Source organism: Pezoporus occidentalis, unplaced genomic scaffold (genome assembly GCF_034315485.1).
Source record: "Pezoporus occidentalis ecotype Australia unplaced genomic scaffold, CSIRO_AGI_Poc_V1 ctg99, whole genome shotgun sequence".
Classification (NCBI taxonomy): Eukaryota; Metazoa; Chordata; class Aves; order Psittaciformes; family Psittacidae; genus Pezoporus; species Pezoporus occidentalis.
Genome location: NW_026916358.1, coordinates 336,594 through 353,678, shown reverse-complemented (window position 1 = coordinate 353,678; position 17,085 = coordinate 336,594). Strand labels below are relative to the sequence as shown.

Genomic DNA, 17,085 nt, shown 5'->3' with positions numbered 1-17,085 from the left:
TTAGGTACAGTTAATTTATATCATATGTAGGCATAGTTAATGCATATTGCTTCCTCCTCTTCCAGTGGTGCTGATGCTCAACTTTTGCAGCTAATTCATCAGTTAAGCTATTCACAAGGGCAAGGGACTGAAGAAGTGCCCATGAACAGAAAATGTGCAACAGGGAGACTTAATGGTCCCAGCTCTCTTCCAGCCTAAGAGGGCTTATGCAGCACAGTTAAGACAAGAAAGGGAGCACGGGTTCTGAGTCTGCTTGCTCCAGCTCCTCCAGGCACACATGGAGATCTTCAGGACATGGACTGTTTCATCACTGGTCAGATAAATAGACTTACTGAGTTATTTGGAACTTTATTTGTGCCATTTGCTGTGACAGTCAGTTATGGAGATGGGGGAAATTAGCATCTGATCACATCGACACACGCCTAGGGTTGCATGATGGGTGTGCTGGGTCCCACAACAGGAGATGGCTCACATGGCCATCTTTGCTTCCCATTTCTCTTTAGTGGATGAAAGCCCATGGTTCAAAACTACTCCTTAGTACCCTTGTTTTTAAGCTCCTCAAAAAGCTTCCACAGCCATCCACACTAAAGTATCTCTCCTCCTCTCCCTCTCCCTGTCAGCTAGCAGTGACTGTACTGTCCTCACAGATATTGAGTGCAGCGACTTAACTCTATTGCAACTCCAGTTATCTAGAAAAGTGGCATGGAAAATTTTTTCCTTAACATTCTATTATCCAAATAAAAACCACATGTTAACTCTGACAGTTCCCTTGTCTAGGTCTTTCAGTTGAAGTTGATTTGACCCTCTAGAAATGCTGCCTTGAGCATTAATCCATAATTTATACCAATCCACTTTGCACTACTCTTTCTGTAATTTGTCTTTCTTTCTAACCTGCTGAAGCATTTGAAGATGTAGTTTCTGTGAAAGTTGCTATATGAAGTAAAGATTAATTTTCCTGTATTTTTATCTTAAAGCAATGAAAGCATGGTGGGAATTAAACCAATAGCTATTATGAAACTTGAAACAAAGTTATTGAGAAGGGTTACCTGATTAATATATTCTTTCTTCTCTCATAATCTAATATCAGCTACAAAACCAGACCTAAAACAGCCAGGAAATTATTTAACATTTTTTTATAAGCAAATTTTTACTAGAATGACCAATCTACTGAAGGAAATAACCTATATCAAGCAGTTTCTGTGCACTTAAGCTTCCAAACTGGAGCCACAGTTAGACTGCAATCAGAATAAATTTGAGATATGCATAAATGAACACATACTAAATTTATATAATTCATTCACTGATGAGTAAATGCTTGTTTTGACTCAGTTAAAAATGTCACCACCTGTGACACACTATTAGGTCTCCTGGGAGTTTGGAAGAGTCTTTAAGAGTTCCAGTCACTGGACCACAGCAGATGTTACTAAAACAGCTGGCAGAAACACTGAACTGTACTTGGTTCACATTCCCCACGACTAGAAAGAGAAGGCATCTTTCCTGGGGCAGGGTTAGTTTCACCACTGGTGTTCTTTTAAGCCCCCACAGCATCTGAGCACCCCCGTTCATATCCCAGTAACAATATACCACAGTTACTGATTTCCTTCTAGCAGCAACGCTAGAAGGAAATCTCAGCTTCACTCAGATGTTTCAACCAGTACTGCTGTATTTTCTCCCTTGTCTAAGCTGACACCACAGCTCTAATTACTGGGCCTCTCAAGTTCAAGCAGGTGCAATATATATGTTCTGTTCTACCCATGTTTTAGCTGCTTTTAAAGAGATTTGTTTAAATAGCTGCTCTACTTTTCTTTCAACCCATTAAATAGGGCACTAGTTATATGATCAAATCCCTTTCCCCTGTTTCAGCTTCTTACTGCTAGGTAGAGGAACATTGAGTTTCCCCAGGGCATTTCAGGTATACTGTGTTTTCACAGGCACCACTGCCCCTGGGCCATCTTCTCCATATTTCACAAGTCCTTGTCACCCTATTCCAAAGTTACTTTCAGAATCAGAGTTGGCACCCCCAGTTTTTCACTTTGTTTCAAGGGCTGTCTTTTGGCAATGTAATTTTTCATTCATCTTTTTTAAATCTATATGGGTTTTAGCTTTTTAATTCATAGAGGTGTGTTTCCATACTCCATGGTAAATCACATGAACTGATTCCAGATGACTTTTGAGACAAAATTATGCATGCCCCAGTATGTATTTCTGAAACAGGAATGTTGTAGTGCTCCATCCAAAGTGAAGCAGTACTTCTTATCCAGGCTACTGGGTGGTACCAATTGTGGTGATTTGTATATGGTGAAGCTGATAAGGAAATTCTCTTAAGGGGTAGATTTAATCATACATAACTCCAGATACTTAAAAAAAAATAAGTCTTTGTCTCAGGTGGTTATTTGTGCTCCTCTGTAGTCAATGGACTTCCAGACACTTCCAGATACCTTCTATACCACAGTAGAACGGTATGAATTAGCTTCTGATGGTATCTTTTTTCCACTGGCTATAGAGGGACCATAGATGAAGAAGTATCAGTGGTGCCAAAACTAACATCTTGTCAACACTTCTCTCACTCCCTTGATGTTGGATGTGCCAATTTGTGCTTTCTCACTTCAGAACTTTCCTTCAGTCATCTGACAGGGATTTGCAAGGAAGGGAAGGGAGTAATGTGGAAGGAGAGAAGGGTGCCTGGGATTTGATGAAGACTGAGAGTGATGTTATCCATAAAAATAAAATAAAATAAAATCAGCTGGATTTAACAGCTGGAGAAATGCTAATGGTCTTGGAAGCATCCTAGACAAGCCTTAGCCCAGTAGGCACTTTAAACTAGTAAAAATTCCCTCTTGCAAACGTCAACAAAAGCACTTATCTAAGAACGGTTAAAAAAGATTATGGATTTAAGGATATCAAATAGTCAGGATGAAAAAACTAAATACAGCATTAAAAGGAAAGCAGACAAAAGTGAAACATAAATCTAGATGCACTGATCAGCAGTTCTGACATTATAAGGATCCATCTTTTATTGATGAAAATGGAACAAGATCATTTCATCACTGAGAGGTAGCTGTTCAGAGCAGTATGAGAACAATAAACAGAAATAAATAGCATACAATGTGTCATAGAAGTTTATGCTTCCTGGTAAAAAAATGGTGGAACTGACATAGATCAAGACTATTGCGGCTGACTGCTTCAGCAGCAGGAACCTTTTTTACACCAAAGTCTGTTATTGTCTTTACAAATCCTCTTTCAGGTTGCATTGACTGCACTGGTTCCTCAAGACACAAAAACACATGCTCTTTATCAGAAACACATTACCATTAAATTGCAAACTTTCATGTAGTGAAGCTCTACCTGCAGAGTCTGGAAGACTGTATCTGGCCAACAGGGATACTCATCTGTCTAACTTGATCAAACTCTTCAACAAGAGGATCAAAACTGCCTGTCCTTTTATAGGACAATCCTCGCTTCACCTTCTCCACCAGACACACACGAGCACTCATCCTAAATTCCTTACCAATGCTTTCTATCCCCTATTCCTCTTGCTAGGAAGAGTAGTCAATTTCTTTATTGTTCCACAAACACGTTTCATGGTCATAAAGTTTACTTTTTTTTCAGCCTTGTGACAGTAATGCTTTCATTACATAAACAGCACAAGAAAACAAACTGGCAGTTGAAAAATGTCCTATTATGCCCTTAATTCTGTGTGCTGTTTCCAAACACAAATCTTAAAGGAACCACATCCCAAAAGACTTCCACTTACTATGATAGAGGACTTACTTAAATTGAATCTGTGGCTCTAGTCTCGGACTCAAAAGAACAGTGTCAGCCTTTAAAAAAATGGAGTGTCAAAAATAAGCTGTGCTGGTGCATGAGTGTTTTCATATATACACACACACACATATAAACCTTCTGTTTCTACAGGATTTAAGCTTCCAGAAGCAAAAAACCAAAAACCAACAAAACCATTCTGCTTGCCAAGAAAGCTGTCCAAATAGGAGTCAAACTCTCTGTCCTATTTTTTTCCCTTTGTAATAAATTTTCCATTTCTTTCTAGCAGTGATGACAGTGAAAACATGGTAGTTTCTCATCCAAGACTGAGCTAATGCTGTGTTGGGTCACAGGCTGAGGAACCTGGGCTGGGTAAGACCTGGGACTGGTACAACCAATAGACCAGCATAGCATTGCATGAGAGGGAAAGAGCTACTGTGCTAGGGCTACAGCTTAATGAACTTGGTGGCATCGCTCTAGGTATGTCAAAAAGACACAGCCCTGACAATGGAATAGAAAGAACACTACAGACATGACTGTATTTCCCATCACAGCTTTACTAACTAAACCATCCTGACAGACACACCTATAAGGACTGCAAAATGCACTTTGCACAATACAGTACAGTGTGAATGGCATAGTGGCATAGATGTTTTTGTCATTATGCCAGGTTATTTACCAGCTCATGACAGCTGTAAGCACATATATGTGTCTGTGTGAGCATATATTACATGTTGTATACCCATGGTTATGTCATAGTACATTTATGTATTATAATATTTACATATATATATTTGCATGACTAGGTGATGAATCTGCACTGTTAAAACCTGAAAGCATAGACCTGTAGATATGTGACATGAAATACTGATCCATAAAGAACGAGGCAGACAGGAGCTGAAATATCCCCCAGACTTCCTTTGGTAACTCACACAGTGAGAGCATTTATTTTTGTCTTTGAGTCCCTGAACTTTAAAGTCCTCAAGACACTCTGGGGAAAATTATACTTCAGGCATTTAACTCACTGACAGCATTTAGACAATGGTTTCATGGCATAGTGAGTTGATATAACACTTTATTCCTAGCAAAAGAGATAAGTCTTATTCCCTCCTCCCACAGACTCCTCTCTCAGCCATGCAGCCCCACTCTCACTTGGCTATGAATCTTTTAACTCACTAATCCAGTAGAAACTGGTTTTGGCTGGGGCAAAGAAGGGAAAGGAGGAATCTGCAAGATAGAGGAAGGAGGAAAGGAGGGAAGAGGAGAAAGGAAGACTTCTCTGTGTCAGTGGATATTCATATTTATTATAAATTGAAAATCCTCACTTTAAATCCACAAGATCAAAGAACTGCATAAAAGAAATTCCAAAATATTTTACTCAGTCCTACATTCATGGAATATGTAATGCTAATAAGAGTAAAATGTCTCTCATAGTATTATACCAAGTAAAATAATTAAATAAAGCAAACTTTTCAACCGTTAACATTTTTATTGTGCATAAAACTTTCTTCTTTTAATTTCACTTGCCTTCACTTTGGATGGTGTTTTCACACCCACAGACATACACCTGTCCTCCTCCTCTTCAGCTGAAATAACTGAGCCTTCAAAATGTCTCCAGTTATTTATCTTACTTCTACCTCTGAGTTTTGCTGAATGCTGTCCTGCATTACAAGGAATAACTCAGAATTCCCAGCCATACCATGGGTAGACTGCATTTAAAATCCTTCCCCAAAAGGATTAAAAGAGATCATAAAGCTGACTCCTGCCAAATGAGGCAGCTAATTCTGAAGACTGCACCATGTTTACAGCGCAAAAGGAGACTAGACAGTCTACACATAGGCTGCTCTGCTCTAAACTCACAACCAGAGAGAGTTATAGTATGATCTCTTTTATAATATCCTAACTATTAAAGAAGAACAATACAATAACCACTTTACACAGGATTCTCCTTACTACACTTTAGCTATCTGAAACTCCAGAGTCTAGTCTAAATCACCCTTCAAGGCTCCCTCCAGAACCTAATGAGAGAACAAAATGTCTCCAAAGGGCATCTCATTACAGAGGTCTAAGAGGTAGGAATAAGAGACCAGGAAGGTACTTTCAAAGAATAAGCTGCTTGATCACACCAGCTAATAAGATTCTGTTGTATTTTGAAAGGAAGGAAAATACCCAAACAAGGGCCAATCTTAACCTCAGTTAAGCATGTGTGTCAACCTACTAATTATCTTTATATAAATCTCCTTGTCTGTTTCTGACATACGCAGTTAGATCACACCACAAAATCTAGCACACATTTATGACTGAAAATATAGTAGCAGGTCTTTTCAATTTTAATGATGTTAAAGGTGTTAAAAAAGACAAGGATGACTGCTCATTTGTTCTGCTATTTTCATTTTTACATCAGTGCCGTTTTTCCCCTGAACTATATGAAATATGAGCACACAAAAGATAATCATTGGAAAAAAAGAAGTGATGTTGACTTTCTCAGACACTTGAATTCAGGGGAGAAATACCATTACCTTGGTAATGACAAAGATTGCCTTTACTTTATCTGCATGTCCCCAGCACTACAGTAAAGACTTCTATCATTTATTTGTGCAAGAACATCAAAGATAGTCTCAGGAGATCTACAGAATTTCAATGTTTTTTCTCTCTATGTGAACAAGCTGCTTTAATTAGCTTAATATGCAATATGGAATCCATCAGCAATTAGCATCTCTGATCAAAATCTGCAGTAAACTCAGTTTCTTCCAGATGTTTGATTTGCCTAGAGAAGTAGATGAAGCACACAGTTTGAACAGGTATATATATATATATATATCAGTATACTTTTTTGGTGTACATATTAATAAGAACTATCTTTACACAAAATGTCCATTGGGCTTTTTATGATGGACATAATCTATTTACAAGATTTTCAATTATGAAAAGAGAAATAGGTTTGGCTTTTCTGAAAACTGGCTCACACATGTAACTCCTTTAAAAACAAGGCTTTTCTTCGGAAACAGATGAAAGTCTAGTGGCAAGAAACTAATCAGAGATAATACTGAAATACTACCTCACATATGTCTCAACATAGGACAGGAGAACATGCACTGTCAGGGAAGTCTACTATTAAAAACAGGAGGGAAAATTACTGCTTTGTTTCTCCAACTTCTGCTATAGCTGGTTTTCAGCACTTAATTTGAAATCCAATTATTGTTGACAGAGATCAGGAAGCAAGCATACTTAGGCATGTAGACTTAGCATCCCTTGAGAATTCTGAAGAAATAGCTTTGCCTTTTCTGTTTGTGTGCAGAGCTCCATGTTTTAACTTTGCTCATGTCTTCAAATTCTGCTTTTGTCAGAAGCAGTGTCTCTTCCGCTAAAATCATGACAGTCATTTCTCTAAACAAGTCAAGGAGCAGTTTGAGCCAGTTAAGCAGCAGATTTTTATCCTAGTATCTCCTAGACATGTCAGAAAGAAAATTAGCTGTGTCTTAGCATGAAGAAAAAACAAGTAAGACTCAGCAACGGATGAATTCAGGTCTCAGACCTTTTGCAGACCACTGTCTTCAGCCTAAATTGTACTGAGGTTTGAGCTAACTCATACCTCTTGAGGGGTCACTTCTGCTTCTCTAACCCATCCCTGTCCTCTCTGTCCCCTTTATAGTCATCTAATTTTCTTCAGCATCTCATTTTCTAATTGGAAATACTTTTTACTGTAACATAAAGAGATGGCAAGCAAGGAAACAAGCAAGGACACTCCATGTTTTACAATAAAATCTATTTGATTTGAGCAGTATCACATTTTCCACCCATCCAGCACTAAGCGTGCTTTTGCAGCAAAACAACATATATACTCTGTTCTTCGATCCATGAGCTGCTTTGCAGGGAACAGAGAGGCAAAAAGGGACAGCAACATATCATTCTTCAATTTTTGGTGTTTGCCAGTTAAAAACATCCCAAATCAGTGCAAATCATTAATCAAGGGGAAATTTTGTTCTTCTGGTGCCAAGTTTTGCATAGCAGAGCCAAGCACAAATGCTAAGAGCTGAAGTGAAATCATGCTGGTCAATGAGGCAGAGCCTGCTTCTGCAAGCAGCAGTTCCTTTGAATTAAGGGTTATACCTTGGTCAGCGCATTGAACTTCCACTGTGGGCCCTAGGATTCCAAGAATGAGGTCAAAGAGGTGCAATATTATTAATGTTGTGTTTTAAGAACAGAACATTGTCCATTCTGCCTAACTGTGCTTTCATTCTTTCCCAAAGCATGTGCCTGCTTTTATTGAGTGCTGGGGTTTTGCTGTACTAGCTCTGCTAGTCATTATATATTTGATATTGCACTTTGCATATCATCACCCATGAACATATCTGGACTTATAGAGGACAGGTCACAAGGAAATAGAACTTCAAGACAAAAAAGATAAATAGATTTACAGAAGAAAAGGTCAATTTAAAATAGATCTTTTTTCCAGTGCAATCGAATCTACATTCATTTGCAATTAAAAAAAAAAAAAAAGGAAAAAAAGAAAAAGCCAAATAATTGTCAGAGCTACACTGGGTTAAACTCAAACTATGCTGCAGTAACTATTCAAAGAAAGTCACATTAAGATAGAAGCAACTGAATAAACAATTTCCTTTCCTTCCCACCCTCTTTTGTCCTGCTGCAGTGCATAGAATTTTTAGTTACAGGACTACAATATTCCCATTTCTGTGCTTGTATAAATCTTTACAATCTTATTGATGGCTGCAAATTTGTAAAGCTGCCCTAAACCCTTTCAAGCAAATATACCAAGTTACACCGCAGGGAATAATTACTGCCCTCAGTTCAGTATGACATAAACCCTTACAATCTCATTTCTGTAACTTTTAAGAACAAGCAGCTCAGCCTCTGCAAAGACAGCGTTAAAAGGCTTAGCCCACTGTGGATAGTACTCAAGGCAAGACACACAATTAAACTTTCTAGTTATTTTCTTGGTCTGTTCCCTAGAAACTCAATCTTTCAACAGTCAGATCATCACTACGTGTAATTAAAAGGAAGAAGTTTTCCTTGTTTCATGCTGGGAAGTGCAAACAGGCACTAATACCAAACATACCAGGCACATATTTCTCCACAGTCCTTGTGTAAATGACACAAAATATTGAGTATTACACAGCTTAACCACTGCTTACCCACCTTATGTGTTTTTCAGTCATTTTACTTTCTGCTAAGGACAGAAGTGATAGTAAACTAAAGCTGAGTAGAGGAAAGCTGAAAGATAAAACAACCTTCAAATGTTATGCCTGTTAGTAAAGTAGCATGACTAATGTGGAAAACAAAGCTATTTTCATCTGCCCACCACTGGGTCTGCAACTTAAAACCTGGTGTTCATCCTTGTCTCTGATGCAGACATCAGAGGCAATAATTCCTAAAATCAAGTAAGCTCTTTTGTCAGTAGCAAAATTAATGAGGCCTGGCCTGATGCAGATTTTTGTCTCACAGGTCATGTCCCATTTGGATTCTCTAGTGTTTAATGAGAGGTGAGCTGACATTGCAGCCTTTATCACCATATGGCAACTAATTTATAATTCTCTCCTTTACCCACCTATGACTTTTCATGAAACTGGAAGGAACTGCACACCTTTGAAGACTCTGCCTCCCTGCTGAACTCACCTGACACTGGTCAACACATTCAAAAAAGTAGAAGAGGGAACAGAGAAAGACACAAACATCATGGCTTTTTTAATATCATTTCTTTGGGAAACCCAGCTAGAAACAAATGCTAGAAGTGGGGAATACTTGCTAATACATCACTGAAACTTAAAGGCAATGCAAAAAAAAAGTGGTATTATGAAAGAATTCTGCCTACAAATAGTGAGAACAAGGCTGCATTCATGAAGAAGAATACCGGAAATCATGAGACTGACTTCCTCACATAAATAAAACCAAGAGGTTTGCAAAGCCAAGCTAAATCTAAATACAAATTACACAGCATTGTCAGATCATGTCTGACCTAGGCAAGGAATCTTGACCGACAGAGCTCTCAGGTTTTTAATTCTTTTTAACACATACAGTTTCAGGAGTGTTCCTGACTTAAAAGAGCACAGGAAGAGATCACCTGTTACTGTTGATATGATTGTGTTGGGCTTGTTCCTGCCCAAACTGACATGACCTGTGCACTGTGTCTCCCTCCCCATCTTTCTCCCAGCTACATGGTCCTGGCCAAGCTCTGTCACACAGCTAATCCTACCTGGTTGATTCACCTCACTAAACCAGCAGCAGAGTACTTCAGTAAAAAAGAGCAGGCTGCTTCTGTCAGCAGTCAGACCATCCCTTGCCTTGTACAGATGGAGTCACTGGGCAACTCATACTTCTCTGAAACTTCTCAGAAATGGTGAAACAAATAACTAACATTTTAAGTCAGATACAGCAGTTTTAACTCAACGGGAAATCCCTGCTTTTTGTGCTTTTCAAGACATTCTGAAATGAAAAAAAAAGAAACTGAAAAGGGCTGTTACTTACTATTTGTCGCCTGTTCTCTACCAGGTAGATGCCAACGATCCCTAGGAAAGATCCAAAGCCAAGCTAAGGCAAGAACAAAACCAACAGAAACACAAGGTCAGCTTATTTGGTCAAGATACAAATGCATTACATTGATATCTGAGCTGATGTATCATACAGATGGGATAACTTGGGTGAGTCAAGGGAATGGGTGGAAGTTACTGCTGGACATAAATCATATAGTGTAATGGGGAATGACCACAACTGCAGCTCTTTAATTCAGAGCAAAACTTGTCATGCCCATGGCAGCGGGGTTGGAACTAGAGGATCTTATAGTCCTTTCTGACTTTAACTATTCTATGATTCCGTGAACTAAACAGAAGCCTGCAGAGACATATGCCTCTATAACCTGTCTACTGCTAACCACAGTCACATAGTTTTAAGCTCTTTTTAAAAATTAAGCAAAGTGAGAGAAAAGAACACTTACGTTTAGCCCATATATCATTATTTTGGAAAATTGCAAAGCTTTAGGCAACTGCAGGCAAAGAGTTTTCCTCAAAAAATTTACATGCTTCTGTCATGCAGGTAACCCAAGTTCAAACCCTTAGGACTATTTTTATTTGACTTTAATGACTAAACACTATCACATATTCCAGCAAAAGTCCTCACGACAATGGCAAAATGACCAGTACAGTTAGTTTCAGCATGGGACAGCTGCAGCACCAACAGCCACAGGAGAGAGGAAAGGAAGGGATGCTGGAGTAAGCTGGCCTTGCTGTTCCTGCAAGTACTGCTTCAACACCATGCTGGCAGAAAAAGTCCCCTCCTTATGATGGGCCCATGAAAGCTGGAAGAGGTAGAAACTCCTTGGATTCATGGTTAACATGAGGTACAGTGGCAACAGACAAGACCAGCCTTTCGTCAGACTTTCCTGCAGTCAGCACTCCCACTAGGCTCATGTGGGCTTGGAGAAAAAGGGTCTTCCTGGTGCCACACACCTGAGATGTGACTGGCCACAGACTCAGAAACAGCTGCACCAGGAGCACAGGTGTCAACAGGCTTTTTCCATTGACTTGCCTGGCCACAAGCTGCCCTGCAGTCACTGCAGTATCAACCTCACTTCACTGCCACACTCCTTGCTGTGCTCTTCACTAGGGCTGACATTCCCAGACTCACTTCCTCAGCTCCCACCCAACCTACCCATGGACAGGGCACAACATTTCTGCTAAGGAACCTAAGGTCCTTTCTGGAATGAGATCCCTGAATATGGTTCAGAGCCTTTCCTCCAAGCACAAGTTAAGTTTTTAAGGACAACATGTCCCAGCCAAGGGTTTAAGCAATGCCGGTAACTCCTTGCTGTTATGCACAACTGCTCACAGCAGAAAGCACATCCCCTGGAAGCACTTTACTCGCTCAGTATCACAACAGGAATCCATCACACCCTCTCAAGAAAGCAAATGTAAGGAAAGAGAGCTGCTCTTGAGTGCTTTGGGAAGATTTATGTGAAAGGGAGGCACAAGGACTAAAAGCAGAGACTTTGAAAGAGTGAGCAAGAATATTCATGCTGACAGCTGAATAAGAGACACTTGGAACTGTGAACAAGGACACTTTGTTCAGGGGACAGCAACTTTGTAAATTTAGATAACTACATCAAAATGACACCTGGTTCTAAGCCCCATTTCTCATGCCAGTGGGAGCAATCCATAAAGCCCCATTTATGGCTGACGCAGGGGACACAGAACGGAGTAATATTATCTATGTGAAGAAAAAATGAGAAAATTCTAAACAATGACAATTAAATCAGAAGAAACAGAACCACAGAGATCACAATGTAAGCCATGGCATTGCTGAGATTGGTTTAGAGTCATATGCATTCCTTTTTTTGTCTGTTTAGACAATAGGCTATTTGGGTTGGGAATAGGAGTCCAGATCAGTATGGTGACTGGGACTGGACTGGTTGAAGCATTACAAAAGTAGCAAATGAAAATAATACAAGCAGTAGTCATAGAGAAGTGACATTAAAATATAAACAATATTTATAAGGAAGTGAGGCTGAAGAAGCTCCAGCTCTGTGTGGCTTTGCAGTCCATTCCACAAAGACATTCCTAAACCTAAACAAATGATCAAGCAATAATCTAAATAGACACTTTCCAAAGTGGAACATTACACTAACTCGTCTACACACAGAAATATTTTATGTTCAATTACTTTAGATGCATAAATGCAGATAATACCTAGCACTATAAAGATGTATTTATAAAAATGCTTTTTCCAAAACAAATGACAAGTGACCACATATGCAAAGAAATTAAGGCACCTAACTTAATTTCTTGAAGCCAGTGGGAACTAAGCAGAAGGCCAAATTATATTATGGACTTAGCCCTGCAGCCCTGCTCTGCAAATGCTTCTAAATGCAAGTAAATCTATGCAAGTGGATAGTCTTATTCACCTACGTAGGGCTTTGCAAGGTAAATCCTAATTCTGCATGGGTTCTAAGACAAAGATCCTTTACCTAAGGTCAGTGGTGATTTAGATCTCACCTGCCACCCCTGAAGCTGATATTTTGCTACTGGATTCCATGAGAAATAGATCTTATTTTCCACTGTAATTAACAGTCTGACCTCATAATCTTTCCTTTCTTTGAGCCCAGTAGTTAAATATGTAGTGTCGCATTCTCGCCAAAGCTTCAGGTATCTGAAAGTGCATGATAAGCTCTATCTTGGTTTCCTAAGCTCCCCCTGCTGTCACCAGAAAAGAGAAGCACCTTTTGAGGGTCAGCTCATCGGGGGCTGACTGCTGACTGGCAAAGGAGAGGTCATCCCATGGTCCATCTGCCAATGCTGCATTGGAGACCACATGCAATGAGGCACGAATGCAGCAGTGCGGTCAGACACTTCTGACAAGGCTTTTGGCAAGATAGCATGCAAGGTCTGCATAGCACCTTTAACTCCTGCTAAAGGTTTATGGTATTTAGTGGATTTATGAAGTTTTAAACTGACAATACCCATCACCCTTTCTCAGTTACTTCAATAACCCCTTATGTGCACAAAACAGTCTGAATTCTACGAAAATTATTTAGCCCTCACAATCTTTTGAGGGGGAAAATGATTAAGAAAAGGTTTTGTTTTCAAAGCATTCTGATAAATTCTAGCTATTCTATCTGGTTATTAATGACATTTCATTATTCCTAAAAGAAGCTAAATGCTGAAATAACTTGGTCTGTGCACGTGGGTTTATTACCTATTAAGCTTATTAAAGGCAACAGCTCAAAAATCGAACTTCTTTCTAGGGAACAAATGCAGGTAATACAGTCTTCTAAAAGATTTTAATTCAAATTAATCTATTTTAGCTTAATGAAAGGAAAATTCATTCTTTCAAGGTTTTATTCTTGGAGCTACTTTTTGTTCTATTTTTAAAACACGACTCCTTATAGATCATTATTCCAAAATTATCTTTCTGAAAGACCTATTCTCAGCATGACACTAACATATAAGAGAACTTGCTTAGGAGGAACAGTTCTAACATGACATTAAGATAGAAGAGGACTTGCTCAAGAGGAACAGTTGCAACTCACCAGTTATTAACGGGAATGCAAAAATGTATACACAGTATTAAAAGATACATATCCATCTTCTCTGGGCATTTCATTCCAGAGAGAACAAAAAATAACAGTACCTTACAACACGTTTTCGGTAGTTGTGAAGTCACGTACGTAAGCAGGTGCCTAACTACACAAATTTCTTTCTTCACCTTGCACCCTCTGCCTCCTGGCTAGCTTGAGGAGACCAGATGATGCAGATGGGCCTTTCTTAATTTGCTGCTCATACCCTCTTTTTCACATCACTGCCCAGGTATTTAAAATGTTGAGGGTTTTGACTCCAGGGGTTTCCATGCTTTTGGATATGACCAATCCCTTGTTCTGAGATCAGAATGGGCCATGGGGGTTGAACTGACAAGAGTCTGACAGGGCTAGACCTCACCAGAAGTCATAGAAGCACCACAGGGCAAAGTAGACGCAACTCAAATCTTGGGCCCAGTGCAGGAACTTGTTTAAATGGCCAGCTCCCAAGGCAAAAACAAGCCTAAGGATTTTGAAAGAGGATCTTGTACAAGAGGACTGGCAGTAAGACTGCACAAGAGGATGTTAGGCAGGCTACAGGGAGAAGTTTCCACATGCCCATCCACAGAGCTTTCCCTGTGATAGACCCAGCAGAATTCTGGGCACATGGACAAGAGAGCAGAGTGGATCTTTCTGCAATCGAAACAGTAAACCTCTAAAAGGTTGTTTGAATTTATCCCATGCCTCCTGTCCAGTCACTTACACACCCAATAGAGACCAGTGGGAAGTCAAGCACAGGTTCTCACATGGAATCCTGTACCAAACATACTGCTGTGCAGTGCAGCCTTGCTCCCCTTCTGCCCCCTAACAGCCTTCCCCCCTCTGGCACTTCAAAAGAACAGACTTTACCTCCCTACCTTATCACACACGCTAGAAAGAGATCAAAACAAAGACACACATCTCTCCTGTGAAATGCAGCAGGACTGTTCAGGGTTGAGGTTTTTTGTTTGGTTGTTGTTTTGTTTTTTTTTTTTTTTATCAGATCTTCCCATATCTAGCTGATAATAATTTCTCTGAATTATTACCTGTTATCTCTGTACCTAATAATCTAAAATAAGTTTCTGTACTCACAACGATGCCTGGATAGTAGCCTCCCACAGTAATGTTTTCAGTTCTTGTAGTAGCTGCCAGACCTATGGTCAGTATGAAAACAGACACTACCAGCAGAGAGACTGTGAACCAAAGCGAAGTCTTCTTCCTTTTTGCAAATTGTCCTGTAGGAGGTGGGGAACAAAAAAAAAAAAAAAAAAAGCAGCTTTTCATTGTGATCATGGCAGAATAAATATAAAATATCAAAAGATTTTCTTTTTTAATCTTTTCTGTTGGTAACCCGCTTTTGTTCTCCCACTAAGGAAAATTGCTGGCAGACCACAGAAGGAATTAAAAAACACAGAGTTAGATAGAGCTCAGCATAGCTTAACGCACACGCATCGAGTACATGCACAGGAAAAGTTTTTATTACGCTGAACTGAAAGTCAGTGACAATGATAATTACACCTTATCTTCAGCAACATTTATAATTAAGTATTGCTCACATCCGTAAGTCAGATCCTGCAGGCCCTAGATGGTTACCTACATGAAGCGCCAATGTGACTCTACCTGGACAGAACATAAAAATTTGTATTTTAGACAAGATCACAGTATCATGAAAACAAATGTGATCTCCCTATTCACTGAAGTAAGCAAGCCAATCTCTGAAGCAAAGCTGTAACAAATTTGACCAGGGAGTGATACATGGGATTACCTTTGTAAACCAGTAGCTGCTTAGTGAAATACATTCAGTATCAGTGGGATTTGGATTCAGATATCCAAAAGTGAATCTTGGCAGTATTCGACACCAGGCTGGACAGGGCTTTGAGCAACCTGGTCTAGCAGAAGTTGTCCCTGCCCATGGCAGGGGGGTTGGAACTGGATGAGGTTTAAAGTCTCCTCCAACCCAAAAACATTCTGTGATTCTATGCTACGTGACCCTAACTAACAACAGGCACCCAATGATTCAAACCATGGTCCCCCTTTCTGGTGTTTTTGCTTTGAATGGCAAGGCATGAGTGTGCAGGATCATCTCTGGAGCGCTGGGCCATGGGATACCATCCCACCCCAGGCTGTAACTGGGCAGCATGGAGCTCCAGAAAGAACACAAGAGGACAGGGGCAATGTCTCTCCCCTTTGTGGCCTCATGAAGCTGAGGGGAGATCTCAGGATGAGGCAGAGGCTGTGGTGCTGCACTGAATACTGGAGGCAACAGCCCTCACCAGGGAGCAATAGGTGAAAGGGGAAGGCAGCCTTGTGTGGGTCAGCATTGTGTTTCTGCAAGCAGAAACCATTTGCAATGAATCACTTGAGTTTAAAGTCAGGTAACTTGGTTACAGTTCAAAAGGCAGGCTAAATTAGTGATATTTGCAAATGAACTCAAGTCGTTTCAATTAATAAATGCATTTATAAGAAAAATCTCTATTTGTTGACATCTCCCCAGTAGAACAACCAGTCTTTCAGTGTGAAATGCAAGCATCCTTGCTGAAGAAAAAATATCATATGTTGAGCTTATGTACAAAGTAATGTACAAAGTCTTCCACCTGAAGATCAAGAAATAATCCATAAGACTTTCCAGATATCTCCCCTCTAGCCTGTGCCCCAGCTGTCTGCCTCTGCCAATTCCCTGTTAATCCATGGAAAGTCACTGGGGACATGGAAACAGAGAGGATCATCATTATCAATGAATTCTTCATCAAGTGTATGGGATTAAAGGCAGCCCTTTCAAAGAAGCCAGTTCACATGGCCAAGAGGGGAAAGCAAACTTCAGACTTGTAACTCCACAGGTCAGTTGCCCTTCCCAAAGCCTAAAATGATTCATTCAATATATTTACCAAATTTAAAGTAAAATCTGATGCCCTTGCCACACTATCATCTTTGAAAAATTCATGGAGATCCAAAAATCCCCAATAACTGAAGAAAGGCAAATGCTCTACCCATCTTTAAAAAAGGCCCAAATGATGTTTTGGGGAATTACAAGCCCATCAACCTCACTTTGGATCCTTGGAAGCTGGAACCAAAACTAAGGAGCAAATCCTCTTGTAAGGTATTTCTGGGCACATAAGGAAAAGGTGACTGACAACAATCACCATGGATTTACTAGAGCCAAATCATGTCTGATCAACCCTGCTATGACAAAATGACTGGACTTGTGGAGCCATGGATGTCTTTTATTTTAAATCTAGTCATGTTTTTAATGTGGTATCCCATAA

The 17,085-nt window shown here is 39.8% G+C and overlaps 1 protein-coding gene across 7 annotated transcripts in view; it reads right to left on the bottom strand.

Annotated features, from left to right (window-relative positions):
• The window catches only part of TMEM255B (transmembrane protein 255B), a 64,444-nt gene that overhangs the window by 42,450 nt on the left and 4,909 nt on the right, over positions 1 to 17,085 (bottom strand). For 5 of the 7 annotated variants that reach the window (XR_009962405.1, XM_062606883.1, XM_062606882.1 and 2 more), the window contains 2 exons: positions 14,915 to 15,057; positions 10,246 to 10,308 (listed from right to left, as the gene is read on the bottom strand). Coding sequence is in view for 6 of the 7 variants with exons in the window: in XM_062606883.1 (XP_062462867.1) it covers positions 10,246 to 10,308; positions 14,915 to 15,057 (206 nt within the window). In the remaining variant the exon portion in view is untranslated. The remainder of the gene's footprint in view (positions 1 to 10,245; positions 10,309 to 14,914; positions 15,058 to 17,085) is intronic. The other 2 variants (XM_062606884.1, XM_062606887.1) reach the window with 1 other exon arrangement.